The following is a 22,827-nucleotide window of genomic DNA, read 5'->3' on the forward strand; positions in this document are numbered from 1 at the left end:
CCAGAAACCAATTTATTTGCCCATCCTCTTCCTGTTCCTGCACCAGTTCCTGCTGCTGATCCCCCTGGCGTCTTTCAATCGAGAGTGTAAGGGTCTTTAAAGTCAAATCATAAACAAGAGTATAATAGAATTTACCGTGAAGGCAGCCCAGGTCCTTGGACTAAGGTGGGAACAGTGAAGGCAAAAGGGTTTGGCTTTGTTTGTACTCAGAAAGGGGAATCTAGTTACTAGTATTCTGATGATTATTAGAATCCTAATAATCAATTAAAATTTAAATAAAGTTAAGCTATTTCCCCACTAAAATTGTATCAATTTAAAATGGATCTAAAGCTCGGAAAGCACTTCTCCAATTTGCTGCAACCGTAATTGCAGTGGCAAAGCCGCAATCGGTATGGAAATCAGATCTTGTTGGGTTAACCAGTCACTGCGGCGAGTGGTGTAGTGGGTGACCAGCAAACAAGTTTCAAATCCGCCTTTTGGTTGCGACAGGGACAGGGATAGGGACTGGGACAGGGACAGGGACAGGTCCCGGGACCCATTAATCAAACACCTGAAGCGGAGCCTACCTGGCGGCCGCACTTTGGCAGTACTCAAAATTCAATTTCGCAGCCACGACGATGTGATGTGATGCATGCGGATGGCCTGACACTCGGATGGGATATTAGGGGGTAGGAGCGGGCAGAGCACACTGATGACCTCATTAGCTTCAAGTTGCGATTACTCGATCCGACCCGACCCTGACTTGGCCATTTTCCGCTCAGCTGCAGGCTGCAGGCAGCCATAGCATTGGTCCCCGTTGCAAGCCACACACTTTAGCCTACTTAACGACTTTGTTAGCCATAAATTCCGTTGGCCAACAATAAGGATATTGGATGTCAACGTCGTCTTGTCTTGCCGGGGACATTCTCCGCTGTAATTTCCAGTAAAATGAAACGGAATTTCCACTCCCCAATCCCCATCCCCATCCCCATCCAGCGTGTCCTCGTCTCGCTTTTCTTTCTGCATTCCGGCATTCTCCAATTTTCATATTTTCCTCTTATTTCATTTGGATTGTGTGCACGTATTTTATTCACTTTGGCCCGTTGTTTCGCTCTCAAAGCCGGACAGAAGGAAAACTGGTCAAAATGTGCAAAATTGTTGCTCAAATTGAGGGTATAAAAATCCAATTGAAGCTCGGGTCACAAGGAAACAGCGCTTTGGCAAGCGTAAAGAAAGTTCTCTGAAAGAAACAACTTTAAATAAATCTAGTTAATATTATTATAATTTATTTTTGCATAAATCTACCATAAATTCTGACAAGATCTTATCACATATCGATTAAAGCCCCTACCAATAAGGACATAAGGGAAAGGGAGCCTCAATTTCCAATATTAATCAAAAGCCTTATAGCTTCCTGTAGGGCCAGTGTCCTCAATTCCAAAATATGCCCATCCGCACATGTAAATAAACCCGAAAACAGGGGAACAATTTCATTGTTTGTTTACTTTTTATATCCTTGCAGTACAGGATTTGCAGCAAGTTCGGCTCGGGTCGTAGCTCAATACATACATACATATGTGTGTGTGGGTCCTGGGATGTATATAGTTTATCGCCGGGACGGAAGGAAACAGGACCCACAGCGGGAAATAAATTCAGACGGTAGCAGGAAATTATTTATATTATATTTTTTATGTGTATTGTTTTTTTACACATTTTATTTGATACATTTCGGTTGTGTTTTCTTTTTTTATTGTTTGCTTGCCAAATATTTAATATGCATTTTAATCAAAATAAAAGAAGAGACGCGTGGAAGCAGAGGTGGTGATATTAAAATATACACAGAGGCCGGGCGAAAACCCAAATATAAATTATAATTTCCGCTGGAGGCCACAGGACACAGCACAACGCACACAGACATATCCTTCTGGGCGGCAGGCCGTGCGGGCAAATGACATAAAAAAAAGAATCCCGACAACATCTGCGTGAAGTGCGTTCAATTATTCGTCTTTTTTACCACTGCCCGCTGCTCCTTCTGGCCCCCAGATAAACTTCATCAAGTCAGCAAAAAGAAAAATATAACAAGATAAACAACAACAGGGCAATTTGTTGTGCTCTCTTTTTTTCCTCTCAATTTTAAGGGGAAATGTTATGGCCACTAAAGAAAAGTCGTCTGGACTTTGGTCGTCGTGCTGCACTCCATTCCATATCCTAAAGCGAAATACAATTGTTACAAATGTTTTGCAGCTACTCAAAACGAAAAAAGAGGAGCATTTAATTTTGTGAATTTTGAGCTGAAAGTTTGTCTACATTTCCTTTTAGGAATTATTTGTTTGCATATCCTTAGAACCCGATTTTAACCAGTGGCCCTAAGATCTTCAGTGCCTTGAAAGATATTTTTAAGACTCTTCGATATGCTGTAAAATTTTTCATAATTAATTTCTAATAAGAAGAAATTATGGTAAATATACTATATATTTATTTCTTTTGAAAACTGTAATCAGAACTTATTTATTTCCAAGACATATATATATGTATATGTATATAATATGATAATATGGCAAGCTAATGAACCTGAAATGCCTTTTTTGTCACTTAAAATTTAATTTTAAGTTGCTTTGGAACACAAAACCATAAATTGGCTAACATTCTACGCCCCATTTGATGATTACAGCCCAAAAGTCTGTAAAGGATACTTGAGCAAATATTGCTTACCGCACAAGCCAGCATAAAAACATAATTTCGCTTGCCCCTTTCCAAATGCTGGGTCTGACCTAAGCGAGCGGAAAACGGAAAATCGGGGGGAAAAAATACGGAAAGTCGGAAAAGAGCAAAAGAGAAGAAAGCTGAGTGGAAAGTGCGCTTCAAATCAGCAAATGGAAATGTATCGAAGGCACACAACGGAGGGCAAAAATATTCATGATAATGCCAAGGACGCAGCGCCACGACAGGAAGTGCCATGAAAAGCCCAGCGGAAAATTTAAGAAAATTCTTCACGACAGCCATTTGTGTGTGTGTGTGTGTGTGTGTGTGAATGTGTGGTGTGTGCGTGGCCCAGAAGAAAAAGGATTAAATCAATGTTGTGGAACAAATTGTGTTTGTGTGTGTATGCTCGGCATGAAGGTAATGCAGCCGGGACCGTATTTGATATCCTCGTTTCTTCCACCGATTTTGCTCTGCCGCCAACAAGGCAAACGCGCATAACGAGGCTATATCGTTTCCGATTTTTACCCCGGCATCCCAAAAGGAAGTGGGCGTGGCCCCGCCCTCGACATGACCACACACACGATGTCCCATTTGATTTTGATGGCGTGAAGCTCACACGAGCGTTAATAATCGAAACGCACAAAAGCAAACACACACCCAAAACTGGCACAGATGGATAACAGAAGAATGGGTAAAGGATAACTCCTTGATGGAAATTAACTTGTTTGATTTATAAAATCGGTTAAAGCTTTTTCCTGGGATTGCTTTACTATAAAAGCAAAAAGAAAGGCAAGATCGTAATAGTCTAACTTATAGTTTGATCGATTAAATAAAAGAAAACATAAATGATTTGATTTTTGATATAGAAAATATTTATATAGAGAAAAGCAGAGCGTTTTGTGAATTTCATAGATTGTTAGGGAATTTTTTCTAAATATAAATGTTTTTATATTTTATACATATGTTACTTTTTAAGCTCTGTGATTTCATTATATTGTTGAAATTGTTATGGCAAAGTCATTATTCTACGACTTCATAACTTATAATATATTAATATAAAGGTAATATATTTTCTTAATTCCTTGCCTATATCCTCGATATAATAACCTTTTTATTGAATCGAGATGCGGTATGCGACAAAAAAGGAGTCGACGACACACCAGCACTCAGTCTTTATTGCACTCGTTTCAACACAAACGGTAAGCGGAACCGGAAACCGAAAACCGGAAACCGAAACCGAAACCGGAGCCCGCATCTATGCCAGTAGTTCGTCCACCTGGAGCAGGCGGCGTGGCAGCTGGTGCACAACTTGGGCCAGGTCCGACACGGAGCAGGCATAGAGATAGCCCTGCTTCAGCTTACCCTTGGCGTTGCCTTTATGCAACCAGTCCAGCCACGGCACCTGCTCCTCGACGGGATCACAGATGACATAGGACTCGTGAATCTGGGCGAGAGTGGCGTGTGGATTGTTGACACCCAGCAGGGCAATGCCGCGCCTCGGTTGCCCGTTGTCGATGAGTACGCGGTAAAAGAGCTGGGGCACGGCCAGCACCCCGCTGTTGTTGGCATCGGTGGCCATATGAAGGACCCGGCTGCCGGCCACCTTCATCTGGCCATAGGTGCCCGTGTATACGGTGACCGAGATACCGGAGCTGGCCACATAGCGCCGCGTGGCCTCCTCCAGATTGGCCCAGAGTCCACCGTTAAAGGTCTGCCACTGGGGCGCCACGTTGACATAGTTAAAGCTGCTCCTCTGCTGGCTGGCATAGATCAGGTCCGCTTTGGCCGCCAGGTGTCCGCGGGCCAGAAACAGCCCGGCCTTGATGTCTATGAGGCCGGCATCCATCACCTTCTCCTGGTTTCGGTGCGAGTAAATCCTGGCTATGTCCAACCCGGTGAAGTGGCCGGCGGGACTGAATTTCAGACGCTTCACGTTCCTCTGGAAGTGCACGCTGGCTGGTATAAGCTGGTGGCGGGCGTAGTGTGTGCGCAAGAGATCCGGGTCGTGGCACAGCTCCATGGTGGTCACAAATCTGCCGTCTCCGATGTCGTAGCCCACGCGATACCAGAAAGCCGCGGGGTGCTTCGGTGTCTCCGCGGCGTCATCCCCACAACGCCTGTCCAGGCGCTCCACGGTGTAGGGAATGGCATGGGAGCAGGTGAAATCGCGGAATTTCATTTTAGACCCCGTCCACGCGAAGGTGGTGTCCTGCACACACTGCACCCGTATCGAGCGCAGGTTGGTGTCCATGGATGTAAAGGAATGGCTGCAGTGCAGCTCGATGCTGGCGCCGCGGGGTATTTCCAGCTGCCCGTCGATGTTGGGCAGCCAGTAAAGATCCGTGCCGGGACGGAGGTAAAGGGGCTGCACCTGGTCGGGCCGGGGCAGATCCTTTTGCACGTCCACCTTGCAGGGGGCACCTGGAATTTGCACTTGGTGTTTAACAGCATGCTTTTAGGCGTCTATGAAATCATCTAAATTAAAATAACTCAGTTATTGAACACTTGGAGAAAAATGGCTGTAGCCTTATATTTAGCTTTAATGTTTTTTTATACCCTTGCAGGGTATTATAATTTCAGTCAGAAGTTTGCAACGCAGTGAAGGAGGCACCTCCGACTATATAAAGTATATATATTCTTGATCAGGATCAACAGCCGAGTCGATCTAGCCATGTCCGTCTGTCCGTCTGTCCGTCTGTCCGTCTGTCCGTCTGTCCGTCTGTCCTTCTGTCCGTCTGTCCGTCTGTCCGTTTCTACGCAAACTAGTCTCTCAGTTTTAAAGCTATCTGAATGAAACTTTGTAGTTAGCCTCCTATATACTCTCACTCGTATATATGTCGGAACGGGCCGGATCGGACGACTATATCATATAGCTGCCATAGGAATGATCGTAAAATTTTTACAAAAAAATTTTTAACTTTTTCAGTTTTCAATAGAATTGGATCAAATTTAAGATATAGCCATTTTACTATACTCTACAATTTTGTGTAAAATTTTATGAAAATCGGACTAATATATCATATAGCTCCCATAGGAACGATCGAGAAATTAATACAATTAAATTTATAACTTTTTCAGTTTTCAACTGATTTTCATCAAATTTAAGGTATAGCTATTTTATATTAGTCTTAAATTTTGTGTCAAATTTTATGAAAATCGGACGACTATATCTTATAGGTGCCATACAAACGATCGTTTGATGTAGAGGAAAAATTCAAATCTGTGTATGTAAAACTGCAAATATAATATGTATAGGTGAATGAAATGAAAGCAGCTATTACTTCATTGTTTTTTAACACAAATATTTATAATTTACATTGTATGGTTTCCTATTCATAGAAGTTAAATCTGCAAGGGTATATAAACTTCGGCGTGCCGAAGTTAGCTTTCTTTCTTGTTTTAAAGGCTAAAAATTAGATTGTAGTTGGAAATCCGTCATAACTAAGCTTTTTTTGGACCTAGCTAGATCGCTTCGGCTATTGATGCTGTTGATCAAGAATATATGATTTATTGGGCCGGAAATGAATGGTCTGATTAAAATTATAATAAACTACAAGGGCATAAAAATTACATAAGACTAGAACATTTTCTTTTATTTATTACTTTGCTTAACTATTAAAGTTGTGGCCTCTGGAGTAACATATGTTTATGTATTTTTAGAAATTATTTCGTGGAATACTAATCTCTAGACAACTGGCCTAGCAGCTGTCAGGAAATAGTTATTAGCTAAGACCCAAAACAAAGTCTATAAATAATATCAGCAATTCAAAGGCAATTCTTTACTTTATATTTTAAATATAATCACATTGAACTATAGTACATAGATAAATTTGATAAATATCATTTACAACTTTCCAATAATCTCTTTATTTTTTTCGAACTACTATTTCGACCGCAGCTGTTAAAACTCACCTGGATCAAATCTCGTCCCATCAATATGCAATCCATCGAGATCTTTAATGATGTGACCCACATCTGGACTGGGAGTGATGGCCTCACGTGCTCGAATCTCTCTCGGAATCACGATCGCCAGCAGCAACGCGATGAGATGGTATCCACGAGATGGCTTCATTCTGTGTTGGAAACGAACGACCGCCAAGGTGGCTGTCTAACCGCAGACTGAGTGAAATTTGTTTGGCGAACAGGTGTTTTTATCGTATATTCTCAGCTCGCTCTTTCGCTCTCGGTCGCGTCAAGCTGTCTGCCGTCTCTTTCCGCTTCTCAATTTGGATTCTCAGAGAGAATAGAGCGGCGATAATATTATTGACATTTTGTGGCTGTTAAATAATTATGTGCTTATATATTTATTTGTCTGGCACTGAGCTGTGTAAAAGTTCTTCCGACTTCTTTGAACTGATATGCGGAGGTGTATTCAGGTCTAGGTTGCCTCAACTTTCTTTGCGAAATGTAAATAAATATTCAGTTATCTCAGGGTTTTGTCCCCGATTTTCTTTCTTTATAATATATAAAGAAATCGTTGATCATGTTGTTCATTAATTATTTCTGACATTTACCTTGCTTTAAACTCTCTGAATTAAACACAATTGAACTCTCAGTATTGAACCTTTGTAGCTGGGTAAATTATAATAAAGAATTTTAATTCTGCTTAGCTTAGGTTTTAGTAAAATAAAACAACAAAACATTTATGTTCACGCATAATTAATCTAATTATTTTACTCCAAAAGAATTTTAGTAAACATTTTATTTAACATTTAACCGTATGAGTTGTAGTCATTGTAATTGTTGTTACTGCCACTATAGTTGTTGTAATTATTGTAATTATTATAGTTATTGTTATTATAATTATTATAGTCATAGTTTGGCATTGGCGTGGTGTACGTGTTATATGGATTGTAATTGTTGTAGCTGGGATAAGCACCATTAGCCCCATAATATTGATTGGGATTAATGCCCGTTCCCGGGGCTGCACCCATGGGAAGGATGACTAAAGGCTCCACAATAATACTAGTACCTCCGCCACCCATTGGAAGGCCTGGAACTCCAGGCTGTGGCACCATTGGCATCATGGGCATCGGAGGCCGTATGGGTCTGGGCATTGGCATCGGTTGTCCCATATACGGCGGATAATAGGCTCGTCCCGGTACTGGTGGAACATTCATAGGACCTGGAACTGGAACTGGTACGGGACCCGGCACCCGCATGGGTCCTGGCATCGGCATAGGTCCTGGCACTGGCATGGGTCTTGGAGGCATGGGAATCTGGCGAGTAGTTCGATTTGAAACCCGGGGGACACTTGTGTCTGGCTCTATGATTTATTTAATAATATAAGAGAGTTCAAAGGTATTCTTAAAATATGTGTGATTTAAGATAAACTTTAAATAAACCGAAGTTATAAACGAAAAAGAGGAAGTAATTGATACAAAAATTAAGGGAAGTTTGATCCTAAGAGGATCCTCCCGAAAAGGGTAAATTAATGTTGTAATAATAGGAATTATAATTGGGTAAAAAAGGACTATAGAATGAAGAAGGAGGGTTTCCGGCCCCCCGCCCATTGTAATTCATAAACGACGGATAGGACATCCCCACTGAGAAGTAGAGTTGAGGATTGGGCTGAACCTGGATCGCATATTGGGAATTGGGCTGAGGCCTGATCACAGGATATTGGGGCGCGGCCTGGCGGGGTATTGGTCGTGGTAAAGGATACCCAGGTGGCGGCGGTGGAGCCGGCATTCCCACCGGTTGATATAGCACTTGCGGCGATCGCCGGAAACGGTGCACAGCTGGTGAGTACATAAAAAAGAAATAGCACCAAGGGAGCCATTAGAAACTGTATTTTGCTATATTTATTCAGAGAAAAATATGATATTTAAAACTACTTTCTATCAGCCCGACGACAGCGTAAGGTATAGCAAATAGTTATTGGTCGATGAGGGATTGGCCGACCTGGCCAGGGGATATCCCCTGTATTGTCCATAAGGACTGGTCCCCACTCTGGGATAGCAATTGTAATAGCAGGGCGGCGTGGGTGGAACTAATTGAGGGCCATTGGCCGACCTTGCCTGTGGATAGGATGGTAATCCCATGCCGGGATTGGGCACGTAGCCCGGATAATTGCAGGCATAGGGATACAGGGGATTCACTGTGCAGGGCACATTCTGTCTGCGATTTAGCCAAGGATTTGGCTGAAGCTGAGGCTGTGACCCATCCTGCACAATCACCAGGACATTGGCCTGAGTCTGACCCGCGTGCGTGGCGGAATTATCCGGATTTCCCAAATCGGTCAGCAGCTCAAAGTCCATATCCGTATCCGTGCCCGTGTCCGTGTCCGTCCGATTGCGAATCGTGCTGGTGCTGGGTATGATGATGCTACTGCGGGTGTTGGCGATGGTCAGTGTGGTGTCGATGGAGAAATCCCTGGCCAGCTGATCTGAAAGGGATCAGTGAGAATAGCCAGATTTCAATGAGAATGAGCGATGAAATCGGTTGGGAAAATATTCAGTCACGCACCTTTTTCACACTCCGGATAAGTTCCACATTGTATTCCTTCCTTTTGGTCGGGAGCATTGCATGGTAGCCTGGATATAATACATCTTTCACCCGATTCGCAGGCAATATCCTCACAATCGAGACCGAATCCTATGTCATTTTGAGGAAACGTATATAGCAAGTTTCCTTAATCCTTGACAGCTTACATACTTTTATATCCTTGAATGCAGATTGCCGCTCCTATGATTAGAACTATTGTAAATATATGCTTCATTTTTCTCTGAAATCGTGAAATCAACTAAACTCTGTACAGCTCAAACCCTCCAATTTATATATTCATTTTTATGCTTGAAAAGAGATTTTAATTATTATTAGTTAAATTAATTCCGCAAAACCACTTTATATTTAAATAATTGAATGTTATGGCGGTATTAGTCACACTTTTTGGAGATAATATCAATAATATAGACATGTGACATTTAAAGTTCATGCCTTAACAGTAGGTTAATCGAATTCAAAAAGTTAATTAAAAGAACTTTGCCCTAAGCGAAGTTCAAGGTATAAATAAATAGAGGCCTAACTAAGGGTAATAAATTAATATAAAAAGTATTAGTATAAAACTTAATGAAGTTCAAGGCTTTAATTAAAGAAATTCGATGCTTCTCATGGATCGAAACACAGTGAAGTTATACACACACATTATTAAATCCCACTACAACTCCAAGTACTTGAGAGATTACTCAGCAAATATAAATCAAGACATGCGTGTGGACTGTTCTATCTTTCCCCCTTTAATACTCTTGTTTACCTCGTGAAAAGTCCATTACAATCATTAACCACGCTGGCGTATACTTAATACGCGATGGGACGATTGCATTGCGATAAGATAAACAAAAGAAACCGCGAAGGCAAGCCGTTGTCCCGATAAGAAATGTGAAAGTCACTGCCATGGGGACTTCGATGAGGGATTTGGGCACGGATTCGGGGCCAAGGGACTGACATTTGGGCCACTGGAATAGAGGAAGGGAATTCCAGCTGCTTTGGAAAACGTGCCGCACGTGAGCAAACAGTCCGATGGCAGGCCAAATAAATAGCTGTGTGCCGGCCATAAACGATAACGTTGGGTATTTGATAACCTGACTCTTATCAATATGTCCAACATGCAATAAACTTCAAAAAGAACAAAAACGGAACGTGATTTCCAAGTTTTATGGCTCCGGACAACTAAATTTAAACGTGCCTTAAAGCCATTCCAAGCAGAAAAATAAATACTGCAAGTAGGTTATATTTTTATTGGTTTTAAATTAGGAAATTCGTTATTTATAGCACATTCTACTAGTCTTGAATGCCCAGCACTCCCTCTACCTCTAGATTTTCCAGTGGCAGATCCTTAACCACAGCTGTGAAATCTTCCACGGTGCAGGCGTAGGAGTATCCCTTCTTCAGATCCTCCTTGGTCCAACTGACCCAAGTCAATTTATCACCAATATCCTCACAGATAAGGTACTCCCTCGCAATTTGCTCCAAATCAGCATGAGGATTGTTCACTCCAATCAAAACGATTCCCTTTTTGCTGGCTCGATCCCTGACCACGCGGTAGTACAGCTTGGGAATTGGAATCAATCCATTGTTATTCTCATCAAAGTCCAGATACAGCTCCCTCACGACGCCATTCACATCGGGCAGGGTGGACACACCCCAAGTACCCGTGTAGCAGTCCGCGGTGATGTTCTCATCGGCCACAAATTTCCTCACACTATCCTCGACCCGTTCCCAGTTGCCGGCATTGAAGGTCTGCCACTGGGGAGCCACGTTCACAAAGAAGAAGGTGGCCTGCTGAGCGGCACCGAAGACAAAGTCCGTTTTGGCCGAAAGGTGGCCCCGAGCCAAGTAGACATTGCTGCTGATGTCGAAGTAGGGTGAAGCATCCATGCCCAGGATCTCCGAGACAGTGATATTTTGCTGGATTTGGGTGTACATCTTGTTCACATCCTTGCCGTTGTAAAAGTCGCCGGGTATGAAGGTCGGCCTGGACACCGATCGTTGGTACTGAGCGCTTCCCGGATAGAGGACGTGATGCACATAACGAGTAACCTCCGAAAGTTCATTGTGGCACACATCGTACATCTGCAGGAAGTCATCCGAGGAGGTGGCCGAAAGTTGGAAACCCACTTCCAGGAGATCAGTGCCTCCATTGCATGGTCGATTAGTGCGTCGAGCCGTATACGTTGGCCAGGAGGTGCACACAAAGTCCTGGAGCTGATAAAGACTGCCCATGGCCAGGAAGCTCTGCTGCTGCCAGCAGGTGGAATTCACAAATGTGTAGCCCGCAAAGGATCCAGTAAAGGCCTTGATGCAGTGAAACTCCAACGCCTCTCCGTGCTTCAACTGCACCACGCCTTCGTGATTGGGCTCCAAGTACCTGGCATGACCCAGCTCATTTCTTACAACAAAGAGCGGTGCCGGATCTTTCAGATCTCCTCCGTTAACCTGGAAGCTGCACACTTCATCCTCCAAATCCCGGCTGGACAGTCCCAGAACGCCAGTGGTTTCTAGTTGATCCAGGGGTAAGTCCTTCACTATCTTAATAAAGTCATCCACAGCACAGGCGTATGAGTAGCCCTTCGAGATGTCAGTCTTGTCCCAGTCCAACCAATCCAATTGGGCACCCACATCCTCACAGACCACATAATCGTCCAGGGTTTGGGCCAGAGTTATGTGTGGATTGTTGACCACAATGAGAACCACACCCTCTCGTGTAGCCTGGTCAATAACAAGGCGGTAGAGAATCCTAGGCACTGGGAGCTGCTTGGTTTCACTATTCAAATAGAGCTCTGTCTGGACTCCTTGGGAGTTTGGCAACGTAGCGATGCCGTAGCTGCCAGCATGGACACTAACATTCAGACCTTGGTTAGCCACAAACTGCCGCAGACTGGACTCCACAGCGAGCCAATTGCCAATGTTTGTGCTCCTCCACTGAGGAACAGCGTTCACATAGAAGTGCGTAGCCCTCTGAGCAGAGCTGTGGACGAAATCTTGGCGAGCGGCCAGCTGTCCACGGGTCAAGTAGAGATCCTTGGAGCTATCGAAGTACTGACTGGCATCCAGGCCCAGGGCGTCATTGAATGACTCCAACTGACGCGGCTGACCGTAAAGAACGTTGACATCTTCGCCAGTATAGAAGTCGCCGCGAAGATAACCCGGCTGGGCCACTCCCCGCTGGTAAGCCACATTGGCTGGCGTCAGTTCATAGCGAGCATATCGCGAGATCTGCTCCTGCTGATCATAGCAGATCTCTAGGTGGCTAAGGAAGCCAGCGGCTACATCGAAACCAATCTGGACGAGGTCAGTGCCGCCCTCGCAGGTCTCCCCGGATCGCACTGCCTCATAGGTGGGCCAACTCTGGCACACAAAGCCGCGAATGCCAACCTGCTGACTCTCTGCCTCATACAACTGATTTCCAACGCAGCGAGCTGTCAGAGCGGTATAGCGGTTGAAGGGCGAGATCAGAGCTCCAGTGCAGTGAAGATCAATGGAGGATCCTTCTTCAACGGTGTAGACGCCACTCTCGTCGGGCAACAACCAGCTAAGAGCTCCTTGCGGAGTCAAGAGCGGTGCGGGATCCTTGAGGTCGCCATTGACGCTGAACTTGCAGGGGTTGGCAATGGGATTTGGAGTGGTTACTGGGGGACTTGAAGTTGTGGATGAAGTCGAAGAGGGTGAAGACGGCTCTTCAGTGGGAGTGGCTGTGGAGGAACTTGGCTCTTCAGTGGAAGTAGATGTGGAGGAACTTGGCTCTTCAGTGGGCGTAGTTGTGGAGGAACTGGGTTCTTCAGTTGTGGTGCTGGATTCTTCAGTTGTCGGTGAAACAGTGGTAGGCAAAGCACTAGATGAGCTTGATTCTGTCGTAGACTCCTCAGTAGTGGAATCCTCAGTTGTAGAAGCAACTGTTGTAGAACTAGGAGTCGTTGCAGGCTCTGTGGTTGTGGAAGAATCTGTACTCGGGAGATCCGAACTCGTGCTAGGTTCTTCGGTGGTACTCGAAGGTGCCACTGTGGTAACATCATCCAGCCCAAGGACGCCGCTTGTATATAGATCATCCAGAGGCAAGTCCTTTACTACTTTAATGAAATCCTCCACCGTGCAGGCATATGAATAACCTTCGTGCAGATCCTCCTTGTACCAACTCAACCAGCTTAGCTGATGGCCAATATCCTCGCACAGAATGTAGTCTTTCAGGATTTGCTCCAAAGTTAAATAAGGATTGTTGATGCCAATGAGGACGATGCCCTCTCGACTCTCTTGATCGATCACAACACGGTAGTAGAAATTGGGCACGGGAATCAAACCATTATTGTTCTCATCAAAGTCCAGATAAAGTTCCCTCTCCACACCATTCACGTCCGGCAAAGTGGAAATTCCGTAAGTGCCCGTATAGCAATCAGCGGTGAGATTACGATCGGCCACGAACTTGCGAACACTGGTTTCCACCTTCTCCCAGTTGCCGCCGTTGAAGGTCTGCCACTGCGGAGCCACGTTGATAAACAAGAACGTCGACATTTGGGCAGCCCCAAAGATAGTGTCCGTCTTGGCAATCATATGTCCCCGGGCCAGGATCCGATCATCGGAGTAGTTGAAGAAGGGTGAGGCATCCATGCCGAGTATTCCACTGATGGTTATGTTCTGCTGCACCTGAGTGTACTTTGTGTTCACATCCCGTCCGCCATAGAAGTCGAGTTCAATGAAACTGGGCCTCGCCACTCCGTGCTGATAGTCATAGCTCGAGGGATAGAGCACGTGGTGCACATATCGCGTGGCCTCCGCCTCGGCATCGTGGCAGAGTTCGTAGGTCTTCAGGAAGCCGCCATCCTCCACCTCGAAGCCCACCTTCACGAGATCCGTGCCACCGTTGCAGTCCTCTCCCGTTCGAAGAGCCGTAAAGGTGGCCCACTGGGTGCAGGAAAAATTAGCAAACGGGTAGATGAGATCATCGACCAGGAAGTACTTGTTCTGCAGACACTGAGCCGTCACCCGTGTTCGGTTGTCGAATGGTGCCGCAAATCCCACTCCGGGGCAGAACATATCAAGGAGTTCGCCATTCACAAGACGCACAGTATCCGTGGGATCGGGAACGATGATTTCATAGGAATTGTGACGCGAAAATAGCGGAGCGGGATCATTCAGATCACCGTTGACCTTAAATTCACAGTCTCCGCGCACGACGACACCTTCATCGCCTTCGGCCAAGGCTTCCGGCAGGATTCTTGGCAATCTGCCGAACACTTTTCCCGCACTGCCGGCGATCAGCAGCGCCAGGACAAAAATTGAGCAACGGTTGCTCCACATCGCGACGTTCCAAAAGACGTAATGCCAAATTTTGGCCTGGCCAAGTGCCTTCTTATACGGCTAACTTATCGCCGAGATTAGGGTTTTATGGCTTTTATGGCCGCCGATTACAAATGCGGCCGTAAATATCAAAAAGTTGGAAACGCAACGCCATGCCAATCAATGTTTAACTGACGCTATAGGTAACCACTTCTTATGGCCACTTGAGTTGCAAGAACCTGATGCCATCTAAAATAATCTCTTTTCGTTAATTTAGACACGTTATTATGAATGTGAAGGCTAAGGACTTGATATAAAAGTAGTTAGGAGATTCCCTAATCAATGTTCCTATACAAAATCTTAATTAATTTTATTTATACCGGAACATTACCATAAAAAAAAAAACTACTAGGTCATCTTGGAACTTTTTTCCTGGTAAAAATAGTAAGCAATCCAATTCCTTATCTGGCGACAGCAAATTTCTTGACCAAAATTGTGTCACAATCTATTTACCGTAAAGTTAATTACAAAATGAGGCTCAATGGGAAGTTAAAATTATTATTAGCACATAATAAACTCATAAACAAATTAGTAAATTCTTAGATTTTATGACACAATCTGCGTGATTGGACTTTGAGTTTATTTAAGGCAAACATATTTTCCAGGGGAATCCATTCATTTATTTGAACAGAATTAGAAATAGAAAAGCCTCTGGCACTTGTGATTTTTAATTGATTGATGGATAGCCTCTCATACCACATATAATTCGAATTAATTAACTTATTAGCTAAGGCAACATTTGTTATTGAAAGCAAATATTTGCGGAATAAAATGCACTCAATCAACATCATCGACAGGCCGAGAGGCAGACATTGCCAACATTCATTCATATTGGCCAAATCAAATAAATGTTTGGTTCAACTGGTGGACCAAACCAGCCGGACTGTGTCCACAGAAACGGAACCAGTCCACTGACTAATTTGAAGCACTGTTCGTGCGTTTGAATTTCGGCAATTGAATGATGCTGCCACCGCCCCCAAAATACAACCAAACTCTCATACATATCTCCTCTATGCTCTGATGTTTTGGGAAGACGAACAAAAAGCTGCATGTAAAACAAATCATTAGGTAATTGAATTCGGTTTTGCAAAAATACAATTTATTCGCATTCGCAACTGACAGCTGCTACGCACAGAAGGAGGCCTGTCAATGAAATGCAATATATGTGTAGACAAATGCTGTGCGTGTCGTGCGAATTGAATGGAAATGTTGCCATCAAATTATGTACAAAGCAGAGTTAAGAGGGACAAATAATAATAAAGTAAATAAAAGTCAAAGAAGCTGACATCTAATATACTTTCAAATATATTATTGAGCCAATTTTGCGGCCTGCTGTGGGACCAAATATAAATCAAAAATCTAGATAAACTGCAAAACAATAATGTTGTCATTTAAAAGTGAGAACAATGAAATATTATGTTTGCAAGATGGATAAGAAAGTGTAGACTTTTATTTGGTTTTCGTCTTGTTTAATTGAAATAATTTATATTTGCAAAATGTTGCCTGTTAACCAAATGCGTTTCCTGTTTACATTTCTCTTTTCGTTTAGACAAAAGAGCTCTTTAAAGCTGCCTTAAAATACAAAATTATCGATATTATTAAACATATGCACACTGACAGTTCCGTGTAATTGTCATAATTTCAAATATGCAAATTTCAGAGCCCATATTTTTTTTGTGTTGCGTTTTGCATGAACATGCCAACAAGAGACTCGCATTAATCAATTACAATGCCGGTTACTGGGCTCTGGGTGCTAGTTTGGCGCATGAACGTGACAATTCGGGCATAAATCCTGATTTTCAATAATTTATGGCAACTAATGGAAAACACACGGCGTATACGCAATTTTAGATCTGCTCTTCTCACCTTGGAGATTGCTGCAAAATTGCAATTAAAGCGATGGCAATGACGACGGGCATCTGGCAATGTTAATTATAATTTTCCATTTACACTTCTTTTCAATTTCCCTCGCCGGGTGCTGCTCGGCTCAATTAAAAGTGCATTAAGCCACGCTCAGCCAGACACAAGGTTAAGGCAGCCCAGCCAAGCCAACAGATTGCTCTCGAATAAGGATCCTTATGCGCCTGATTGCAGTTACTTAATGAAAGTGCATAATTCGACAAGGACACTGCAGTCAGGGACGGATGGATAGTATGTACATGAGAGTAGGTCACTGTAAAACCTAAGATACGGACTACTAGACTATCTTGTAGATAACTGATTGTAGCAATTATATAAGCGTTTTACAGCTTGCTTTATTATCTATTCTTATCATTAACAAACATAGAATAAGATACAATAAAAAGGTATCAACTAAAATATATACTTAAAACAAGTAAAAACACTAACGTATTAATTACATATTTCAGAACCTATATGCATAATAAAACAAATCTTACGGGTGTTGAGCCTTAATCGGATTGTAAATCAAGTCAGCAACGTATTTCTTAAACATAAAATATACAAGTGTAAAACCAAGACACGTTTTTCTTTCCATTGAGAATCCTAATCTGGGATTGAAAGGACAACTGTGTTTTTTTTTCCTGCTCAGATTGAAGCCACAAAAAGCCGGCTGAACTCTTTAAGTACAAGCTGTTGGAAAGCTGAAGAAAACATGCTCATTCTGTGCCACAATTTCAATGTTCCTTTTTTTGTGTTGTGTTGCTGAGCCTTTTTTTTCAGCTTTTCGAAACGAAAAAGTTTCTTGTATGGAATTTCGCAGAGTACGCATACGCCGTGTGGCCCAGAGCCGAAGCGGCATTGAATAAATGAAGACGAGTGCAGGCGACGGCAATGGCGATGGTCAAAACGAAGCTGCCACTGGCAATGGCGGCTGCCCGGATGCTGGATAGGGGATGGAGTCTACCTCCAGTGCCACCTCCAGGGCCACCTCCTCCTCGACCAGCATCACCAACAACAACAAGAACTTTAGCGGCAGCAGCAACACAAACAGCCCAGGCGGCTCTCAAGTGCAGAACGCCAACTGCAAAAGACAGCGACCAGCGCGAAAAAAGCGCAACCAAGGCATTTTTTAACGTTACCGGGTATTTCCCTTTTTGTTTTTTCTTTTTTGCGTTTGGCTGGGCCATATTTAAATGGATATGCCTGAGATTTTTTTGTTCACTGCGGTTTTTCTCTCCAGTGAACGCAAGGAAATTCTCGCAACTCCATCGTCTCGTCCCTTAGCCGAAACATTTTAATTTAAATGTTGAAACGTGACAATGGCGCCGAGCCTGAGTCTGAGGATATGAGGTTGTCTCATGTGTCGCGCTGTCAGTCAAATTTTAACATATACCCTGTGAATGGAGAACGGTAAAGGATGTCTAGGGAACTAAAGTTCCAGAATGATGCGCCCATTGTTGGCTGGGAAGTTATTTTATGCGAAAGTAACTCGAGAAAGTAGGAAAAGAAAAGAGTTTCCTGTACCAAGAGGCTCTTATTATAAGCAGATATATTATATACATATTTCACATACAATAATAATCTCTTTATGACAGAAAAACTTATAAAAGCTAAGATTGTGTTGTTTAATTATTTTTCCAGTGAATCAATATTAATGGCAATTCCAGGGTCATATTATTTCGAGATCCAACAGATTTAATTCCCATGGCTGATTCCCATGGATATTTTCAGAATCCTTCAGACCATGTCCTTCACTGCCACCATCGCTCCCCGTGGTCAAAAACCCGGCGAATGTTGTCGCCGCGGTTGTTGTTGTTCTAGTGGATTACCAGCAATATCCAATGGGGTCCTTGTCCAGCGTTCAGTTGACAAACGCGCCGGGGGAAAGGATAAAAAAAATACCAGAAACGCTGTTAAATTATGCCCGCTCAAAAGAGTTGAATGACGTGGGGCGATGTGGGGCTCCGTACTCCGGCTGCGAGTACGTGAAAATGGGGAGAGGAAGACCGAACCGGACTGGACTGGACTGGCAATGACGAGCCTGTGGTTACCACAGCTCAAGTGCCAATTAATAAGTTTGCCTTTGGTATGAATGAATGGCAACCCTTCCGGGCGGCCCTCGTCAACTCATCTGATTGCCGCTGAAGAGTTTCGGCCGAGGGCCTGGTCAGGAGCGCTGTGTGCATGAATTATTCAAAGAAAAGGATATTAAAAGCACACAGATACCCCCATCTTCGTGTACATACATGTGTATGGGTACATGTGTACATGCATTCGCGTACCGTATCCTTTTTTCCCATGTGCCCGGAATTGACGATGCGCCTGAGTAATTGGAAGTTTTTACTGCTGCCTCGTTTGCTTCAATTTCGCGATCTGACTCTGACTCGGCTTTTTTTCACTGGCCAGAACAGGACCTTGCCGTGCCGTACCGCTCCTCCTCCCCCTCACCGTTGATGAAGCAAATTTTAATGAATAATGTGCGGACACACGCGTTGTGATAAAATATTGAAGAGCCCTTCAACGGTCCTTTGGCCCGGACCACTCACCAGGGAGCCAGTATCCAGAAAATATATAATTTCTCGAATTGAGCATGGAGAATTCAATAAAAATATCATAATTACCTGTTAATCGATGTGCGAATGAAAGCGTTTTAAATGCTATAAATTACAGTAGTGTTTAGCCTTGTAGAAACCTATTAACAAAATGCTATTATAATTACTAAAACTAAAGCTATTGAAACATCCAACTGATGAAAGGTTAATATAAAAATATATATTACAATATTTATTCAATTTAATAAATCATTTCTTGGTCTTATTTATATACAAATAAAAGAATGGATTTCCGATTACGACTCAATAAATTAACCATCTCACATTTAATTCAATTCATTAAGATTTCGCCTCTGGTTAACTCAATTTATTGAGAGGCCGCGTGCTCATTTTCATTCAACTTTTCTGAAGCAAGGAGCTCCTTTTGTTTCCTTCCGCCACGATAAGGATTCTTAAGAATTTCTTTTCTCGTTTTCACATTTCAATTAGCATATCGGTGGGGAAGTGCACACTATAGATATATATGTATATATAAGAGCGAGAGCCCGAAATAATAATAAATAATATGCTCGAAACTCGCTGAACAATACGAGAACAAAGTACGAGTAATATCAGAATTTTCTCGAGCGCATTGTTGCCATTGTTTCGTTGACTGTTGTCTGTTTTTCTTTCACTTCAGCTGAGCTTGTTTCACTTTCCGGCTCCGCCGCTGGCTCTCCTCTCGATCCGGGGATCTGGATTCATGTTTCTGGACCGGGACCCCAACCAGGCGGCTCCTGCAGCAATGTAGCCATAGTCGTAGTAGTCTCTGTGTTGATTTTCTGCTGGCCATGTTCCACTGCACTTGCACTTGTTATTGTTCCCTTTCCTGCTCCTGCTACGGCTCCTGCTCCTGCAGTTTGCTATCTGCAGCCCTCCAGCGTTTAATTCAATGTAAACGTGCTAAAGACCGTTCTGTTCTGTTCTGGCCTGGCCTGGGAAACAACAAATGTTTAAATTGTAGCAAACAAGCAGCGATAGTGTTGCATCCTTTTGTTCTCCCTGTCGATTGAAGGGGAAACAATGCAACAGTTACAGGCATCATCGGTTGCAATGTCATTATTATCGTGTGCTTCCACTCGCATATTGCATGCATCAGGGAATGTCAATGTTTTCGTCATTCGGTTGTATAAACTGTAATTTAAACATAATAATTTAATGGAGGTCACAAATAGATTTAAACTTATATCTCCAGGATAATAAATACTCATTGCAAACTGATAAAAATATTTCTCAGAGTCTTGGGAACTCATCTTAAAGAAATTTTAGTATTTTACAACATTATTTCCAGTTTGAAATCTTACTTAAAGATATATTGGGTCAATATGTATATATACCTATTATTTAAGCCGAGAATTATTACATTATTATTATTATATAATTATATTTTTATTCTCGTTTCTAAATAATCTCATTTGAAAATATTCAAAATATTACACAGAGTCTTGGGAACTAAACGAAATTAAATTATAGTATTTTACAACATATTATCCCTGTGCCAGTTGCCGTAAAATTTCGAATTTTATCTATATATTTTTACGTCTCTAAATGTCATTTGGAAACACACGCCCAGCCCAATTAGCTTTTCCGCTTATCCTGGCCTTTCCCTTAACCACTCCTCACAATTAGCTCAAATATTCTGATGTAGCCTTGAACTTGTATCGCTTTCGGTTATTCGCACCCATTAATTATTTATGAGTTTCTGTGGCTAACACATATGCCAAGGGTAACGATAAGAGTTTTGGCCATAAATTATGCTGCTGCCAAAACACGAAAGGTCATCCAATGATAGAGGCCAAACTTTTGGTTAAATATTATGAACGAACGGCCAAAAGTTTTTGGGTTGAGCAGCTCTTAACTCAAACAAATTTGACCCCGAGGTGTAAAAAGGCATACATATGTTACATATATATACGAGTTTGATATGAACTTTCTTATGTCTGATTAAGGTGTAATCCCTCCATTTCGATTTGACCTTTAAACACTATAATTTGACCAGATCTATTAAAGATTAATGGTAAATATTTTTGCCTGCAGCCACAACTCGCTTATTAAACCCGCATCTTGCTGGCGGTTTCTTATTTACTGCCTGTCTAGTCTGAACAAAAATATGCGAAACAAGCCGGCAACTCAAAGAGAACATTCTGCTGGGCTGATGCCGAAAAAGTTCCTGCCAAGAACAACATCATTAAATCAATATTAAATGAGCACAGTTTGAAATTTAAATTTCATCAGCCTTGAAGTTAACTAAATGATCACAACTCATATGCGAAGGAGGAAGGGCAGGGGAATGCCTCGTTACAACTTGGCCAAAGTTCAACGGGTGGCTGGTCTTGCAACCAAATTAAGTTGCCATGGCCCAAGTGTGTACTTGACAAAAAGTTTGCCACTGCACTATATGCTTGTCCTGCGTAATTCAAGATATTAATTAAGGGTCAAGTCTTATGCAACAAGGGTTCTCCAAAAGAGGCCATCAAAGTTTTCAGGGATAAGAACCAAAAATAAGTTGCAAAGATCCAAAAAGGATACAAGATGCAAATGTAATTATGTTTTAAATTATACATTTTCTTATAAGGGTAATACCAAAAATATCATTGTTTTTAGGGCTTTATATTATTTGGTATTTTATTTAAGTAAATTTAGTTTAGTTTAGTCATATTATCAAAAGAATAAATATTATTTAAATCAATATTATGCTGCTTTACTTCACCCAATTTCATGTATTTATTCCTTTGCCAGCTTTAAACTACCCCTACGAAATGATCTCAGCTGCCACGCGGAATGGCATTATTATCACAACAGACTATCAATTACTTTAAGAAAATAATTAAAGCTCCGTGACATTTTTCCGATTTACGCCAGCCGCACACATCTTGGGCGGATTCAACAGCCAGCCGCCGGCTCAATTACAGCCCAAACCCAGCCCGGCCCGAGAGTCCAGACCAGACCAGGCCAAACCAGACCAGACCAGGCCAGACCCGGCCCAACCAGGCCGTTGACGTTGCCAGAAAACAAGCAACTGATCAATTATTCAAACAGCATCGAACTGGGTCATGTCGAACAGCTTGAAGCCGAAGCTGAAGCTGATGTTGATGCTGATGCTGATGCTGAGACTCTTCTTGGCCGAGTTCGCATCCGATTGCGATGCCACCCCAGAAAAGTGCCAAGGGACATGTCGTGTTGTTGGTGGGGGGAGGGAGGAAAGTCTCAAGGAATGAAATTTCTGCTGATTGAATTGGATTTGGCCAAGGTCGGAATGATTTTGGTATTTCGTATTCGAACTGTAATTAAATTTTCTCTCAAATCTTTGCATGGAAATATTGGTATTCGCCCGGTGGTGGCCGTTGAACAATTAAGAGGGCTTCGCATCCTGTCTGGGCCACCGGCCGCTAACTGGACAGGCGGATAAATGGAGCGGACGGCGGCCTCAATGGCAAATTAAATAACGTGCCCAAAGTTTGTACAATTGATGCGATTTCACGCAACGCAGCCCCCGAGGGGTTAGGCGATTGCCAGCTGCCTCCTGAAAACAAAAAAAAAAAATACAAAAAACAGAGCCTAAAGAGGAAAAATAGAAAATGCTCTAAAAAAGAAAGCACAACTTTGTGCCGCGACACGATGCCATTGAATGAAAATTGAAGGCGAGCCCAAAAAAATCTATATGTATATAAGAAAAAGCGAAATTGAACGCAGGAAAAAAAAGGAAAAGCCCGTGTACGAAAATATTTGGTAAACGCTGAAATTAAATGAACCGAAACTGCAAAAGAAAATAATCGAAAAAGGAAGAAAAACCTAGTAGAAATCAGAGCTTAAATGGTAA

General features: G+C 42.7%; 3 protein-coding genes across 3 annotated transcripts; all 3 read right to left on the reverse strand.

The window, feature by feature from the left end:
• Positions 1–3,531: 3,531 nt before the first annotated feature.
• LOC110177520 (salivary endonuclease) lies at positions 3,532–6,880 on the reverse strand. Its single transcript, XM_020944277.2, has 2 exons — positions 6,595–6,880; positions 3,532–5,103 (listed from the first exon to the last, which is right to left on the reverse strand). The coding sequence occupies exons 1-2, from the start codon at positions 6,752–6,754 to the stop codon at positions 3,938–3,940; spliced, it is 1,326 nt and encodes a 441-aa protein (XP_020799936.2). The 5' UTR covers positions 6,755–6,880; the 3' UTR covers positions 3,532–3,937.
• A 514-nt stretch (positions 6,881–7,394) lies between these two features.
• LOC110177497 (uncharacterized) lies at positions 7,395–9,403 on the reverse strand. Its single transcript, XM_020944250.2, has 5 exons — positions 9,340–9,403; positions 9,151–9,279; positions 8,536–9,070; positions 8,260–8,423; positions 7,395–7,948 (listed from the first exon to the last, which is right to left on the reverse strand). The coding sequence occupies exons 1-5, from the start codon at positions 9,401–9,403 to the stop codon at positions 7,395–7,397; spliced, it is 1,446 nt and encodes a 481-aa protein (XP_020799909.2).
• A 1,004-nt stretch (positions 9,404–10,407) lies between these two features.
• LOC110177474 (uncharacterized) lies at positions 10,408–14,487 on the reverse strand. Its single transcript, XM_020944215.2, has one exon. It carries the CDS (start codon positions 14,473–14,475, stop codon positions 10,465–10,467), a length of 4,011 nt encoding a protein of 1,336 aa, XP_020799874.2. The 5' UTR covers positions 14,476–14,487; the 3' UTR covers positions 10,408–10,464.
• Between the last annotated feature and the right edge of the window lie 8,340 nt (positions 14,488–22,827).

Source organism: Drosophila serrata, unplaced genomic scaffold, assembly GCF_035046125.1.
Source record: "Drosophila serrata isolate PLE 108 unplaced genomic scaffold, ASM3504612v1 contig_272, whole genome shotgun sequence".
Taxonomy (NCBI): Eukaryota; Metazoa; Arthropoda; class Insecta; order Diptera; family Drosophilidae; genus Drosophila; species Drosophila serrata.

Bases quoted from the DNA above. Each gene is read 5' to 3' on its own strand.
- LOC110177520 (XM_020944277.2), bottom strand. From the start codon at position 6,754: ATGAAGCCATCTCGTGGATACCATCTCATCGCGTTGCTGCTGGCGATC. The intron at 5,104-6,594 runs GTGAGTTTTAAC...TGCAAATTCCAG, and splicing joins TGGGACGAGATTTGATCCAG to GTGCCCCCTGCAAGGTGGAC.
- LOC110177497 (XM_020944250.2), bottom strand. From the start codon at position 9,403: ATGAAGCATATATTTACAATAGTTCTAATCATAGGAGCGGCAATCTGC. The intron at 9,280-9,339 runs GTATGTAAGCTG...AAAATGACATAG, and splicing joins CTGCATTCAAGGATATAAAA to GATTCGGTCTCGATTGTGAG. The intron at 9,071-9,150 runs GTGCGTGACTGA...GATCCCTTTCAG, and splicing joins TTATCCGGAGTGTGAAAAAG to ATCAGCTGGCCAGGGATTTC.
- LOC110177474 (XM_020944215.2), bottom strand. From the start codon at position 14,475: ATGTGGAGCAACCGTTGCTCAATTTTTGTCCTGGCGCTGCTGATCGCC.